Consider the following 15928-nt stretch of genomic DNA (forward strand, 5'->3'; position numbering starts at 1 on the left):
TACGTAAATGCCCAGCAAAGGACCTAGCTAACCTCCAGACTGTCTTTTCATCCAGAAAATGCTATTTTAGTAACAATCTTCTCTTCAGAGCAGCCTGGACATAAATCGACAAGTTACGTGTCTCCATGGAGACTCTAAGGAGCAAGTGTGTGTAGAGATATTCCCTGGTCTCTAGAACTTGACATCTTCCGTCAGAACATCTGCACCTGTTTGCGAAAGATGGTGTTGCCATGAGCCACACCAGCATTTCCCAACACTCACATTCCTTAAGAGCACTTTGCTCCGCAGAGGGAAATGCTTGGAACTGCTGGTCTCGATGCGACCTGCGTCTTTTCTTCACAGGTTCTTTAAACAGATCACAGTCAACTGGGGATAAACAGAGGACACAGAGAATTACAGGTTGAGGTTGGGCAGAGGATCCTGGCCTCACCCCTGCCAATGCATACAGAGGCCTGAGAGCAGCCCTGCAGTTCCACCTGCTTTGAGGGGTTGTCTCCATTTAGGACCTAGTTCTCAAGGTCACTGAACGTGTTGCACCTTGTATCAGTTACATGTGTGTTATCTGTGACAAAATACCCTGATAAAAAGCTCCTGTGACCAGAGAGCAAGGCAGCCAGTCGGTCACACAGTATCAGCATCAGGGAGCAGGGGGTAATGTACACCAGGGCACAGCTCACTGTTGTCATTGTATTCAATCCTGGCCCCTGGCATAGGAACTGGTGCCACCCACACTCAGGTGGGTCCTACCTCAGTTAGCCCAGTCTAGGAACTCCCTCACAGACCTGCTCCTAGGCCAGTGTCCAGGGGGTTCTGGGGCCTGTCAAGCTGACTATCGATATTAACCATCACATATCCTGTTCCAACATTACTCTCCAGATGTTTGCATCTCCTCAGAAGCCAAAGTAGCTGGATACTGTTTGCCAAATGCAAGTTTTAGGAAATGCACTGACTGAGGAGGGGAAAGCTCAAAGCAAGGTTCAGGACAGGGAAGGGACAGGCCTTTCAGAGCCCCATCAGAAACAGAACAGGGGAAAGCAAGCATGTAACCAGGTCACATGTCCCCTGCTCGGCCTCAGAGTCCTCCCTCATCTGTAAGCCAAGAGTCTGGTACAGTAGAAGCATTGAAACAGTGTGAGGGGAGGGGGTTTCCTCTACAATGGATGCCTTCCAGCTGGGCCTGGCGGTGCATGGCTATACTCCCAACTACTCAGGAGGCTGAGGCAGGGAGGTGGCGGCATCTAGACCAGACATCTAGTAAGAGCTTATGTCAAAACGAGAGGTTAAAGTCTGGACTGGGAGATGGTTCAGCAAGTAAAGTGCTTGTGGTACAGCATGAAGATTAGAATCCAATCACCAGCACCTACATAAAAACTATAGTGGGCCCAGCTTCAATCCCAGCTTGGTGGAGGCAGAGGTAGACAGATCTCTGGAGCTCCCTGGCCAGCCTACCTTAGCTGGTAAGCTCCAGGTTCAGTAAGAGACTCTTTCTTGAAAAAAAAAAAAGGTGGAATGCAATCACAATACATTATATGTGTGTATGAAATTGAGGACAACAGTGCTCTAAAATAGATAGCGATGATAGCGTCACAGACCTATGAGGATGCTGGACTAAAGTCTATCAAATTGTGCAAACAGGCAAATTGTATACTATGTGAATTATTTGTTAATAAAGATGTTATAAAACTTAAAAATAAAATTCAGGTAGATATCTACTGAGGAAAACAGCCTACATTTACCTCTGGCTCCACATGTATATTCAGACAGGAGCACACCCACCCACATGCACAAATGCACACAAACAAACACACACCCACATGAACACATGCTAATGTATTCACCATTCCTACATACACAGGTCGAAAATGTGAAAAGGGGTGGGATATAGCTCAGTGATAGATTACTAAACTAGCATGCATGAGGCCCTGGGTTCAGTCCCAAAACCATAAACAGATGAACTAAAGTTTTGGATATTAAATTGAGGAAAGCACCCCTGCCCCATGCTTCTTTACCTACAGGAATTAGCAGCTGCTTCCTTGAGCAGGGGGGAAAAATAGAAATCAGGAGAAGATCTTTGAAGTCTGCAGGAATCATTTGTTCACTTACATGATGACTTGATTATGAGGTGAAAGGCTGGTAGGGCCATAAACCTAAGGAAAGCTGTGTTTTAGATTTAGAAGGCACACCTCATTAGTGTTGTCTGGATAGAAAGGGGTAACAGCTTGATCTCTGGAGCAAAAGTTACTGGAAATGATCCTAACCCAGTGTTCCTGGTGCTTGCCGATTACCAGGGAAACAGCCATGAAGTGACCTGGAACAACTGGTCCCAGGAGATGCCACTCTGAACCCATGTTAAGAGCTAAGTGTGGCCTAAGAAGGGCAAATTCCATGAGAGACTGATGAAGCACTTCAGAGGGGACCCAGGGTGGCAGCCTAAGCAGAAGGCCCAAATTGCACAACTGGGCTCCAGATTTGGGTCTCACACACACTGTGTGAGGTCCCACACCACCACCTCTTCAGTCTTACATCTCCCAGCATCTTCTGCTGCTTACTGGAACCAGCTCACACGCCATGGAAGGTTCCAGTGGGGAGTCACACATGTGCCAAAGCCTGGGCAGCTGATACCACATGCTTCTGCTATGACAGATGACAAGCTTGCTCACTATATCCTTCTATCCCAGGAAGTGACTTCTCTCAGCTGCAAACATCCTTCCTGACTCCACGTCAGGACTGTGTTAGAACTAAATACTGAGTGGTTGCTGGCCCTGTGGCTTCTGCCAGAGGGGAAGAGGCAGAAAGGAAAGAACGTGCTATCCGAAGGCTGGGGCCTTCGGGCTGGGGCCCAGTTGTCGGCCAAACCTGAAGCCCAGGAGGCAGCTCAGAATGCCAGGGTGCACACACAGTTGTCTGTGGAATAATGTAAAAGGATGTCTACTTTGTAATTCAGGTGCTCTGTGTGAATAATGTTCACAGAGTCTCTTAGCCATATGCATCAAACAAGGAAGAAACCCATCTATCCAGAGCTCTCCTTTCAATGTTGTAAGACCCAGCAGTTAATCAGACATGAGTAGGAGCTATGGGTAAGAATTCGGATAAAATAGCAGGCTTACAATTCTTTTCTCATTTCCAAAAATGAAAAACCACCTGGAAAGGATAAAATGTTCCATCTTGAATTAATACCATTAATGGGTCTATTAAACTGTAGCTGGAATGAACTGGCCTGAACATGGACCATAGTTCTTATTATCCCCTAATTTCTTGGCCATCCACTTGTCGTTTTTCTAGCATACTGAATTATTCTAGTAAAAATGAACAAGGGGGTATGGGGGGGATGGAAGCAGGATGTGTCACTTTTGAAGACCCATCCTCAACAGATGCAGATCTATGGTCAATTTTGAACCATTGCTAAAGCAAAGGGTCCCCACCTTAGCTCTGAATTCAGCCCAAGGGACCCAAAGATTGCAGGGTTTTTGTGTGTGTCCAACCAGACTTCATGAGATGGCTGCTATCCACATAGACCTGGAAATATTGGCTCCCTAAGGGAGTTGTTTCTGTAACAATGAGGAGGATTTCCCTTCTCAGTTCTGAAAACAAAGATGATTTGATATGCCCTTGTTCCAGTACCTGGGAACTACCCCCTCTTGGCTTCCTCAAAGAGGCACTCGCTGTGGCCTAAGAAATCTTCCACCAGCCCACTGAGGGAGGAAGTTTGCCCACACTGACTCCAATGGACTTGTCTTTCAACAAGACACTTCTTAGGTCCCTCTCTCCCCTTCTGAGAAAAGCTACCTGCTACCATTCCAAGAGCCTCACCCTACCTCTGGATTTCAGAGAGTCCAAGCTCATGGTCTAGAAGTTATTTTTAAGGTAGGGGGCCTTACATACACAACTGACCATCATACAGCTTGCTTTGCTATGAACAGGCTACTTTAGTTACTGTTTTTAAGAAGTTGACATCCGTTTCTTACTAACTTGTCATTAGAAAATAGCATCCAACTAAAGAGCAAGAAGTGACAGCCTTTGACCAGACAACAGTAGCCTGGTCCTACTTAAGGTCATTTCATGGGTGTTACCTGAGCATGGCATCACATCGGCCCAAGCCTCCATTTCTGCCATTTCCTGCTATGCCCGTTGCTCCGTGTCCCTGCTTAGGAAAACCAGCCTGAAAGGACAAAGAACAAAGAGGAGAGATGCACACGTTAAAAGTACAAAAAGCAGCTGGGTAGAGTAACAATCCTACTACTTGAAAAAAGAGAACCATAAGTTCATGGCCAGCCTGGGCTAAACAGCAAGACCCTGTGTCTCATTTAAAAATAAAAATACAAACCCCCCAAAGTGAGAATATATAAATATGATTGTGTTTGTATCATCCACTAGTTTTCTGAAGAGCAGGGAGCATTCTCAACGTCTCTCAGAAACCCTTACAATGCCTAATGCATTATTCATTGACATTAGATGTAACAAAGATCAAGGTATGATCATTGGTTCTCCATCACACACATTATCTGGGGAGGTTTAATTTGACATTGCCTGAGATCTTTAGGACAACTCATTCTGAAATGAAAATAAACCTCTGGTGACCAGAGCTGTGTATGTCAAGTTCTACACTGACGGCTTTGGGCAAGGTCAGTGCCCCAGACAGGTGAACTGGAACTTGTGCCAGTGACATTTATTTCCAGCAAGAGTCAGCTTGAAGCCGGGATGTCTGTCTACATGCCATTTCTCAGGACTGGAGTTTCATGGCTGGATACTGAACAGGGAAGGAGAGGTCCAGTGATTCAGTCTTATGGACCTTTCTTACCCCACTTCAACAGGAAGACACCTGACTGGGTGTTGATTATATGCAGGTGGCACTGAGGCATGGGGCATCCACAACAGGGAACAGTAATAGTGTGAGAGCATCCAAAGGAAGTGTCAGAGCTGGCCTGTGTCTAGGGCACTGGCAGACAAGTTTGGGCATGAACATGAAGAAGATTCAGGGTCCTATGGAGGCTCAGAATGGAGAACACTATGCAGAGCTGATGGACATATACTGACCCGGATCCCCTTTCTCTTCCAACATAGATGAGAATCCAGGGAACACCACAGGGAGTACCCAGTGTCCTTCCTCTCCATAGCCCCTGGTTCTGTTGGGGAGCACTCAGTGTGCCCTTCAACAACAGAGCCACGACCCTTCTGAGATATGCAAAAATTTCCTGATATGTCAACCTCCACTAGTCTCATGGGCCCTAGTGGGACAGACTCACTAAATAAAGCATACTGAATCTTATTTGCACATTAAAATCACAGCTCATCAGGTGAAGTGATCTATTCTTAGTTTAGCTTGCACATCTGACTGACTAACCGACTTCCAGACTTGGTACACACCGGTTGCATGTGATAGGATGCTGCTTGTATGCAAGCTCAGACACACATTAGGCCCCTTAAGCAAGACTGTGTTCTTGAAATTTTTTCTCTAATAACATGTCTCCCATCACTAACCATTCCCTGCTCAGGTCCCTGCTGTTCTTCAAATGGCTCAATTGTGATGGGGTTTCTTTCTTTTTTCTCTCCCTCCCTTTCCCTTTCTCTCTCTCCTCCCTACCTCTTTCCACAGCATCTTTCTATGCAGCTTAGGCCCAGATTAGCCTCCAACTCATGACTCCCTTTCTTCAAACTCCAGAGTGCTGGAATTACAGGGATGTAGCACTATGCTTAGCTCAGTAACCATGGCTTATGTTTCCTCCTCTTTAGGGAACTATGAATTCTTCAAGGTCTTCTGCTACTGTAGAAGTCTGAAAACTGACACCTATGTGTACGACCATCTGGTAATGGACTTGCCTTCAAACGCGGAGATTCTGAGCTCTGAAGTGCACAGCAGAAATACTGGGAGGGGAAATGCTCAAAGTCACATTTTGTGAGGGAGACAGTGACTTCTGACTTGAAATACTTGGAATTGGAGAGGTGGCTCAGCAGTTAAGAGCACTGGCTATTTTTGCAGAGGACCAAGGTTGACTCCTAGCACCCACATGGTGGCTTACAACCATCCATAATACTGGTCCCAGGGGAATCCACGTCCATTTCTGGCCATTGTGTGTTTTGAGCACACACAGTGCACAGGCATGTACACAGGCAAAACACCCATATACATAAAAATAAATGGTTTAAAAAAGCACTGTTACAAGCACTAAAAACACTAACCCACATCAGGAACAAAATGAGTGAGTACAGAAAAGGCAATGAACTACAACACAGCCACTCTACTGTAAGATCTGTCTAACTTCTGGTACAAAATGAGGAAGTAACAGAGAGCCCTGCTGTTTCTAAAGAATGGTGGGTTGGTAAGCCATCGTCACACAGAACGTTAGCCATTAAGTTACCACTGTGAACACTGCAGACCAAAGAAAACCTATGGCCCCACTGTTGGACAAAATCCTGTGGTTTGCCAAGACAATCCATGTTCTAGAGTTCATATTCCAGGGGTAGGGGCACTAGTGAGTCCAAACAAAACCCAAAAGAATAAATGGACCATGGCAAGAGCATCATTGCCATTCTGTCCTCGGGATACATGCACATTTCTCAGGTTCCTAGATTTGAAGATGCCTTAAGATTTATGTGGAAACTGAGGCCCTTCCATTCCAAGGGATGTGGATCAAAGCACATTCATAAAAGTACACAGAGTTGAGGGAAGAAGCAGGCAAGCTCACTGGATTCTGGAACACCAGCAGCGGTTTGGGCTTCTTTCAGGGTCAGGGGAAAGTTCGACTGACTTCATTTACTACATCAACAGCACATGATGTCCAGTATAATCTGTTGGCACATATATGTCCAGGGTTAGACAGAGTTTAGCTGCATCAGTGCAGACACCAAAACATCAAACCATGAGCCACTCACACACACACACACACACACACACACACACACACACACACACACACACACAAAGGCTCTCACCAAGACAGCAGCTACAATGCCAGTACACAAGGAATTTGTGACCTCTAACTGACATGTGGGAACAATGGACAATGGGAATTGCTTGAAATGGATTTATAGGAATTTGAGTTTCAGACCCCTTCTGCTGAGTTCAAAGGCTGTGAGGAAGGGGCCATTTGGTTGACAAACTAAGACACTAGGAAATGGATAGAAATCCTCTAGAGAGAGAGAGAGAGAACATAAAAGGCAAACCTCTAAGAGGCTAGCTGGTCAATATGGAACTGAATGCAATAGTGGCAAAGGCCACTCTGCTTCTCATTCTGCTACCAACCAAAAGAGCCATGGAGCTGTGGGACTTCCCACTAGTCACCTGGCCATTCAGGGCCTTGGGTTTTCCATCTGTAAGCAGAAGGTGTGAAAGACAAATACTGAAAGAATGGCAGTCCTCATTTTAAAGTGCCATCAACAGCTTAACAGTAATCAGGGCTCCCAGGGAGCAGAGCAGCATGACTGAGATAGCCCCAGCGCTGAGCTGAGTTCGCTGAGTTCGTGGTCTTGGAAACAACCATCCTCGTCCAAGGCCAGAATCCACTCCCTGCTCAGGGAGGTAATAATGGTGGGTATGGTAGGGAAATCTGATTGGTTTCTGTGAAGAACCAATCCAAAACAGTCCAAACTTTGATTCCTGCAAGCACAGCTCATTTCATTTGCATTTCAGCTACATGGGCAGCCCTCATGTTTTGCTTTTAGGGCTTATTTACATTCACATGCCCTGAGCCCAAGAATAGTATCTTTTAAATGATGCTCTGCAGGTTATGTTAGGCAGGAGATGACTGCCCAGTGCTGGTTTCCTGTTAAGTAGCTGACTTTTGTTAGTTATTCTTGCCTCTCTCGCCCTCCTTTTCTTTTATTTGTCTTTGCTAGCAACCTCTTTGGAAGTGCTACAAACTCATCATCCCAACCAGAGAACAGCTGTGGAGAGTGGGGTTGAAGAAAGACTATCCATCAGGGCTTTTAGCTCACAGACATGCACCCAGAAGCACAGAGAGGGGAAGGAATTTGTCTATAGTCACACAGCAAGGTAATGGTCACCAGACAGCAAGTCAAGAGCAATTAAACATACGAGCTCTCAAGCCAAATCTTCAAATTCCTGGAGGAAAAGGTGTGGTTGTAACTTAACTGCCAGTGAGTCCAATGTTTTATACTTGCCAGAGGCAGAAAGGGCATGGGGTGACATGTTTTTCTGCCCATGTTGCCCCCAAATGAATAAGTAAGGAGTTAAGCGGATATCATCCAATTCTGATGAAACAAATTTTAACCTTTTGTTTTCCTCTCCCAAGCTTGTCACAGTAGCGAGATGCAATATTTCTCCTTGTCATGGGTCCATATGACCCCAACAATGCCTGTATTATATGTTTTATTTTGTGAAGAATGGTCTGGCTTGCCTAAAATGATGTTTTCTTTTTAAAAAGTCAAACTAAAATTTTATTCTTGCAATTTCTAGTATAATGGTATTTATAAGGCCTTAAAAATTCAGTCACACAAGCAGAAAGGCAAAATTCATTTTCTCTTAGATAACTCACCTTGGGCCAAGGAGATGGTTCAGCAGTTACCTACTTGCAGCGTACAAGGTTGCAGCAGGTCCCAGCCTTGGAACACGTGTAACAAACAAGGATGTAACATGTAACGAGCAGATGTGTCTCCAGTTGCAGCACTCTTACAGGGAGGTGGGCAGCAGAGATGGGAGACTCAGCTGGAAGCTTCCAGACTGCCGAGCCTGGAGTGCACTGAGGAGGACGAGAGAGGCAAGAGACCCTTCCTCAGCAAGGTGGAGACTAGCAACCTGTGACTCACTGTAGAAACTCGGGCCACAGAAGAGTCAAGTGTCTCACACAGAGGCATTCCAGCATTTGTGTGGCTACCCTAACCTCATGGGCTGAAACACAATCCCCTACTCCTTGGGACATTTTGTGTACTGACTTCCTTCGAGGAGTACAGTAAGGAAATAGGAGAGAGAGGAGGAATTTGCCCAATACCACCCCAGCCAGGTGGTCCAGCTCAACACCAACAGTTATAGCTCAAGGAGATGCTGTTTACTCTCCTTGAGATGGGATGAGAATGACTTCAACCCTTAATTTTAATCCAACTATGAGGAAAACATCAGAAAATGCCAACAGCAGAGGATATATAGAGTGCCAGATCAATACCCCTCAAAATTGTCAATATCATCAAAAACAAGAAAAGTCTCAGGTGACAGCCAAGAAGAACCTATAAAGACAGAATGGCCAAGTGTGACACGGTGTCCTGGATGGTGTCCAGTAGGATATGGACCCCAGATATAAACTCAGAACCTTCACTCACTAAGACACAGACATTCCTTAGCTCTCATGTGCTATGGAATCATCCATAACTAATGTGCCACTCCTGGGTATTCTGGGTCATTGAGGGCAGGTTGCACAAACTATTTCCTCAAGTTTTCTGAACATCGAAAACTATTCATTTTTAAACCTCTATTATTAGTAAAAATTCCACAAATCATAGCACAGACTACATATAAGAGAAACAACTTACCAGATGTTGCTGAACAGAAAATAAAAAACAAAAAGAATTAAAAAAAAAAAAGTCCCAAACAGTTTTGCTTCAGCTTCAGGAGTCCACGAGTGAAGCAGTAGCTGACAGAGACATCGATACAGATGGCGCAGACACCAGCGACCCACTAGATAGGGCCCTTGGTGGTCACAGTCACAAAGCCACATTTATAAATAGCAGAAGTGAAACTAACCACATTGGGCTATTTACCCCGACTTCCTCCCTCAATATGGAGATTTGCTGTGTTCTGTTTTCATTCAAACTCCAATTGCATGTAAACTGGGGGCCGCGCATCGCGCTCTCCCTGCTGTCTTCCCACAGTCAGTCAGGACTTGACCGCTTTTCCTTCCCAAACAGATCTCAGCATCCTGCCCCAGCACACTTTCTTAACTGTTACCCAGATGGATCCAGGACAGGAGAAGCAGAGGGCTGGTTCCCAGGAACCCAAGTGTGTATGACTGAGGGTGGTGGAGGACAGGACATGGTCAATCAAAACTAATTTTGACACAAATTCAACGTTACTCCCAAATGCATTTCATCAAAAATAAAATACTATTGGCTTTATTGTAGGAAAAAAGTAGGTGGAAAGCCAGATTCAAGTAATTCTTTTGAGAAATTAAACTTTAGATCTTTTTTATTATTAAAAAATTGTATTTTGTTTCTCTTTTAAAACAGGGTCTCACTATGTAGCCTAGATTGGTCTTGAACTTACAAGAACCTTATGTTTAAAAACAAGTGTTTTTAGAGTAAGGCCCTCTAGAGAAGGGAAAGAAATGAAAGCTGCCCTTTGTGAAGGTTGTCTACCCTGTAGATCAGAGTGAGGAGATGCGAAAGCACATTCGCTCAACCTCAAGCTGTGGGCTGTTGCTCCCGGATACCAGTCTGATTATTACCAGGACAACGCTCAGGAACTCTAGCTGTGTGTTTAGTCCAAAACGGGGGTCGGAAAGTAACAAAATCATAACGTGGGCAGGATTGAAGACAAATATCTCAGAAACTGCTTTGAACTTTTGACAGGATGGGTCCCCCCTACATGAGCAAGATACTGAAATATCAATATAAATTTCAGAGACTTTTCCCCCATGTGTTATTTGCGTTTCCTTTTTTATATTTTTGCCAATATAAATTTCAAAACAGAGAAAATCAACATGAATATCACAAAATTGCCACTTAAAATCATACAACACAAGCTTAGCTTGCCCCCTACTGGCGGTTTTCTTGTGTCAATAACAAACTATATTCAGAAGTGCTATTAAATCATTTTAAAATGGGTTGGGGAGCTGTTAAAGATACCCGAGTTCTTTATGGCAGTCCTTAGTACCTGTTGCTGGACACTTGAATATCAGGCTAGTTAGATGTTTATTCACTCTGCCATGCTGAATTCCCATTGAACTCAATGAAAGTATCAAAGCCAAATCATCATTGCATCACATCCAGTCACTGCTGTGCACTCTTTTGCGGTCAGATCCCACCCAACCCTCAACCTAAGGATTAAGCAGAACATATCTGCCTCTTAATCCATCAAATCCCTCCCCCAACACTAGATCTACATGTAAACCTACTGCCATTTTGCATCACCCCTTGACCTTGGACTCCTTGTCAGCTAATACCCCTTTTATCTATCTGTCCTCCCTTATGTCAAATCTCAATGTTTTCTGAACTTCCCCCACCCTCTCCTATGTACGATTACAAACTGTCTAGTTTGTGTACTGTTGCTGTGATAATACCCTTACCAAATACCCTTACCAAAACAACTTCAGGAGGAAAGGTTCATTTGGCTTATACTTCCAGGTCACAGTTCAACAATGAGGAAAGTCAGGGCATGTGTCAGAGGAGGAAGTAAAGCAGAAACTATGGAGGAATGCTGCTTACTGGCTTGCTCCCAGGCTCACATTCAGCTACCTGTCTTATACGGTCCAGGCCCACCTGCTCTGGGATAGTACCATGCAAGTGTGCTGGGCCCTCTTCCATCAATTAGCCATCAAGAAATTGCCCCCCCCAGGCCAATCTGATAGAGACACTTCTTCAATGCATTTCCCTCTTTCAACTGTGTCAAGTTGATAACCAAGTCTAGCAATCACATAAATCTACTCCAATCAAGCTGGAATCCTTCCTCTTCCTCCCAAAACTGTTCTTATTACAGTCTCCCAACGATCCTGATCAACCCCATCCTCGTCTTCCTCGGCTCCTCAGCAGTGCCTGACCCCTGATAACTCCACCTTCGGCCTCCTAGATGTACCTGACCAATCTCCTTGTTAGTTATTAGTCTTGTCTCTGACCTGTTAATAATAGAACACACCAAGGCTTAGACTTCAGCCTCTTCTTTTACCCTATTTCACAACTTTAAACTTCACCATACACCTAAAGCTGTTAACTGGGGTTTCAAGCTATAACCTCTTTCATGGTTCACTCCTCACCAGGCATCTCAAATGCAATAGACCGGAAGCCAGCCCCTCTGAAACACCTCATTTCAGATAATGACAACCACAGCATTCCCTTTCTTGATCCAAAAGCTGTGGTCTCACACTTGATGTTAATGTCTCTTCCCCCACCCCATTATCCCACACTGAATGGAGGGCCTATTGAAATCATCAAAAACGTTTTCGGAATCAGAACAAGTCTTAACCACTTCCATCGCCTTCTACCCTGATTTGGGGCACCATAATTTCTTGCCTTATTCGGTAGTTCCCAAACCTTGATGACATTGGAATCTGTCTTAGTTAGGGTTTCTATTGCCAAGATGAAACACCATGACTAAAAGCAAGTTGGGAGGAAAGGATTTATTTGGCTTATATTTTCATGTCATAGTTCATCATCAAAGGAAGAAAGAACAGAAACTCAAACAGGGCAGGAACCCGGAGGCAAGAGCTAATGCAGAAGTCATGGAGGAGTACTGCATACTAGCCTGCTTTCTTATAGAATCCAAGACCACCATCCCAGGGATGCCACTACCCATAATGGGCTAGGCCCTCCCCATCAATCACTAACCCTAACCATTAAGAAAATACTTTACAGCTGGATCTTATAGAGGCATTTTCTCAATTGATGCTCCCTCCTTTCAGATAACTCTAGTTTGTGTGTCAAGTCTACATATGACTAGCCAACAACAGAAGTCATAGTGAACTTCTGTTTTATGCATTCTAATTTTGAGATACATATTGACATCAAAATCTAACAAGATGACAAGTAGGGAAGAGGTTGGGGTTGGACTATAAATCTGAAAGTAGAGAGGTGATATTTAAAACCATGGAACTCTGGGAGTCACTAGAAAGAGACAGTATCAAGTGACTCCTGCAGAAGACCAGTCAGTATCTTGACATGAGACAGAGGTATCAACAAGAGTCTGAAAAGAAATTATAGAAAATTCTAGAGAGGGGACCCTTATTATAAAATATTTTCAGGGAAGCTAATTTTTTTTTTGACTGGAGGGTGCTATTAAAATAATCTGGTATGCTGAAAACAATCTCCGTCTTGACCAGAACAGCTTCAGTGTAGTGTTGGCACCAAACACAGAGCTACCTCAACTCTAGTGGGAAGTAAGGAATTAGAGACATCACATCTTCCAGCCTTTATTAGTGCAAAGACTTCTTAATATCTGGTCCTTGAACAAATGAGATCATGGAAGGGTTCCAAGAAGAAGTTATTCCAAGTCCTGTCTCCAAATGTTGCAAAATATTGACCATGGTGTCTCACCTTGTGTTTTTTCTTTTCTTTCCTTTCTTTTTCTTTCTTTCTTTTTTTTTTTTTTTTTTTTTTTTTTGACAGTTAGCAAGAAAGATGTATTATTCAGCTGAGACTTGGGGAACCTACAGGCTGCAAAGCCTCCAAGATCAAGCTAATATTTGTTTCTTGCATGGTGTCTTTCAGGAAAGCCAGACCTTAGCTTTCATCACAGTGAAGGTTTAATTTTCATGGTGTGTGGAATTTCTACCCAGTCCCACCACTTTGTGTGATGTATCTGGGTTCCTAAGTCCCCCATGCAAGGACGGCTCACATCCACACTCTTGAAACAGGCACTTTGATGCTTTGGGGGAAGAAAAGAGAGGAAAAAAGAAAAGAAAAAGCATTGAGTCCCCCACTTGAGCCCACAAGTAACAAAATGCTGGATAAAGGCCCATTATCTGCCTTCCTTTTGTGGCTATTTGTCTCCTTTATTTTAGCTGAAGGTACAAAGATAAATAATTGTCCTAAACCTGCAGTCATGTTGACCAGAGAAAGCAAAGCCTCAAAGGGCAGACTCCTGACCATATAAGAACCATTAGTAGTGATGTCAGAACTGCACCGGGGAGGATTAAGTGATCATCTTTCAGGAGCCAGATGGATCTCCTAGGGGTATGTCAGCAATAAGACTTTTACCGCCTTGCAAACCAGAACTGAGACAATAATCAACTAGAGGACTGCTTAAATAAATATACCTCTTGTCTCCTGCCCTCAATTCTTCCATGACCTTTAAAAATTAACGCTTATGTCAACATCCCAAAGACAGGCTTGAGTGTGCGAGGAGGGGGGTGGTATTGAGAGGGGGAATCATTGGTCTCCTTCCTCTGTTCCTCTTCCCAAAATGGTTGTTCTCCTTCCTCTCTCCAACATGGTTGGCTACACTAGTGACACGTGGCCCAGCCTTGCATGTGGAAATCGTCAGAGCCCAGGCTTTTGCTTAAGAGCTCAGGTTACTTTTCACTCTCGCCCCAGCTTCTCTGAATAAACTATCCCTTCGGTACTAGCCAGGTCCCGCTTACTGGTCCCCAAGAATTCTCCATCCTCCCACAGCCCCTCCCAGTCCCAGTGAGCGGGGAGCCGCCGCCTAGACTGGGCGGAGCTCCGCGCGCCGCCTTCTGGGAAGAGCTTTCTGGCACAGTCGCAGGGCTTCACGACAGTGCCGCGTTGCTTTACGGCTGCTAACTTTGAGGTCTGAACTACAATAACGTGGTAGCATCCTCCTACAACGCGCAGAGATGAGGCAGAAGAGGAAAGGTGTAAAGCAGAGATTGGGACGAGGTGATAAGAGAGGCGTTAGATGCCTCGCAACTACGTGCTTAACCCCTCTTTTCCACAGGAGCCTGCTTCCTGTCCGGACCCCCGCGACCTGGGGTCGGCCGGCCTCCCTTTATCCTGGGCTGTGTAAAATTGCTCTTTCTGTCTTTCTCTTTGGAAAATGACTACTTGGTGTCTGTCTTTTTGTGTAGATGAGTGAATGGTACCGTTATATTCCAAGATAGGTCTCAGAGGAGTTAAGGCGATGAGTAGATTCAACGCGTTGCAGTTTAATTTGTGGAGACTTACTGGGCGTTTTTGTTTGAGTTGTTTTGAATCTTAACGTAGGAAAGGCGTTGGTACTTCCTTAGAGTAGGAATTATCCATGCAGTTTGTGCAACAGCTTGACGTGAACTTACTCCCATTTATTTATTTTACCTCCGGAGTAGCCTGGAGCAATTCTGTGCAGGATTTTCAACAGAAGTACGTCATTTTTGTTTGTTTGTTTGTTTGTTTTTCTTTTCGAGACAGGGTTTCTTTGTGGCTTTGGAGGGTGAACTAGCTCTTGTAGACCAGGCTGGTCTGGAATTCACAGAGACCCGCCTGCCTCTGCTTCCCGAGTACTGGGATTAAAGGCATGTGCCACCAATTCCCGTCCAGAATGAAGTCATTTTTAAAAACGTTTTTTAGTATTGTAATAGATTGCACTCTTAATCTCTGTACTGCCCTTGAGCCGTTGGCCTCATAATGCTTGTTGGTTGTCAGAATAATAGCTGGGTATTGAGCCCTTACCAGTCATTTTGAAGTTGTGTCACTTAAATTTATAGGTAGTGTGTGGAGCTGACTGGTCACGGTGTGCCTGTGACCCCCCGAAGCATCAAATGAAAACCAAGTGTGTTGTTGGCCACTGCTTCCTGGCATTAGCTGGAATTTTCCTTCCAAGCAACATGTCCTATATTCCTAGCACATCAGACACAGCATGCATTAGATTCATTTGTTCTTACCTTACTGTAACTTGTTCCTTTTTGGTTAATCAGGCCATACTGCTTTACGCTTTTGGTTTTAACTGTCACCAACACCTTAGTTCTTATTTTGAAATCACCTCTTAAGTTCGTTTACTTATATTCATTCCCGCTACCATTTTTGCTTTCCATGTACATTTATTTTTGTTGACTCATAACATCTGTATTCTGAAATTTGTCTGTAGGGGCTGGTGTCTGTCCGGTTAAAGTTTTCTTTGAGTCTTACAGATTTTTTTCTTGTATGTGTACAGGTGTGTGGTATTTGCATATGTGTGGGTGGGTGCACAGGCCAGAAGAGGAGGAGTTCTAATGTCCTATTCTGCCACACTCTTCCTTATTCCCTTGAGCCAAGATCTGTCACTAAACTTGGAGTTAGGCTAGCAACCAGCAAGCCCAGCAATCCTGCTATAGCCCCATGTCATGTTTTCCTATGG

At 44.5% G+C, this 15928-nt stretch overlaps 2 protein-coding genes across 2 annotated transcripts in view; one reads left to right on the forward strand and one right to left on the reverse strand.

Annotated features, from left to right (window-relative positions):
• The window catches only part of Nuggc (nuclear GTPase, germinal center associated), a 35628-nt gene extending 34782 nt beyond the window's left edge, over window positions 1–846 (reverse strand). Inside the window, exons 1-2 of the mRNA XM_051195167.1 lie at window positions 783–846; window positions 262–366 (exon numbers count right to left, since the gene is read on the reverse strand). Of these exons, the coding sequence (XP_051051124.1) occupies window positions 262–366; window positions 783–846 (169 nt within the window). The remainder of the gene's footprint in view (window positions 1–261; window positions 367–782) is intronic.
• Window positions 847–14339: 13493 nt separating this feature from the next.
• The window catches only part of Elp3 (elongator acetyltransferase complex subunit 3), a 64100-nt gene continuing 62511 nt past the window's right edge, over window positions 14340–15928 (forward strand). Inside the window, exon 1 of the mRNA XM_051195512.1 lies at window positions 14340–14496. Within this exon, the coding sequence (XP_051051469.1) occupies window positions 14454–14496 (43 nt within the window). The 5' untranslated portion in view covers window positions 14340–14453. The remainder of the gene's footprint in view (window positions 14497–15928) is intronic.

This window comes from Phodopus roborovskii, unplaced genomic scaffold (assembly GCF_943737965.1).
Source record: "Phodopus roborovskii unplaced genomic scaffold, PHOROB, whole genome shotgun sequence".
NCBI classification, from domain to species: Eukaryota; Metazoa; Chordata; class Mammalia; order Rodentia; family Cricetidae; genus Phodopus; species Phodopus roborovskii.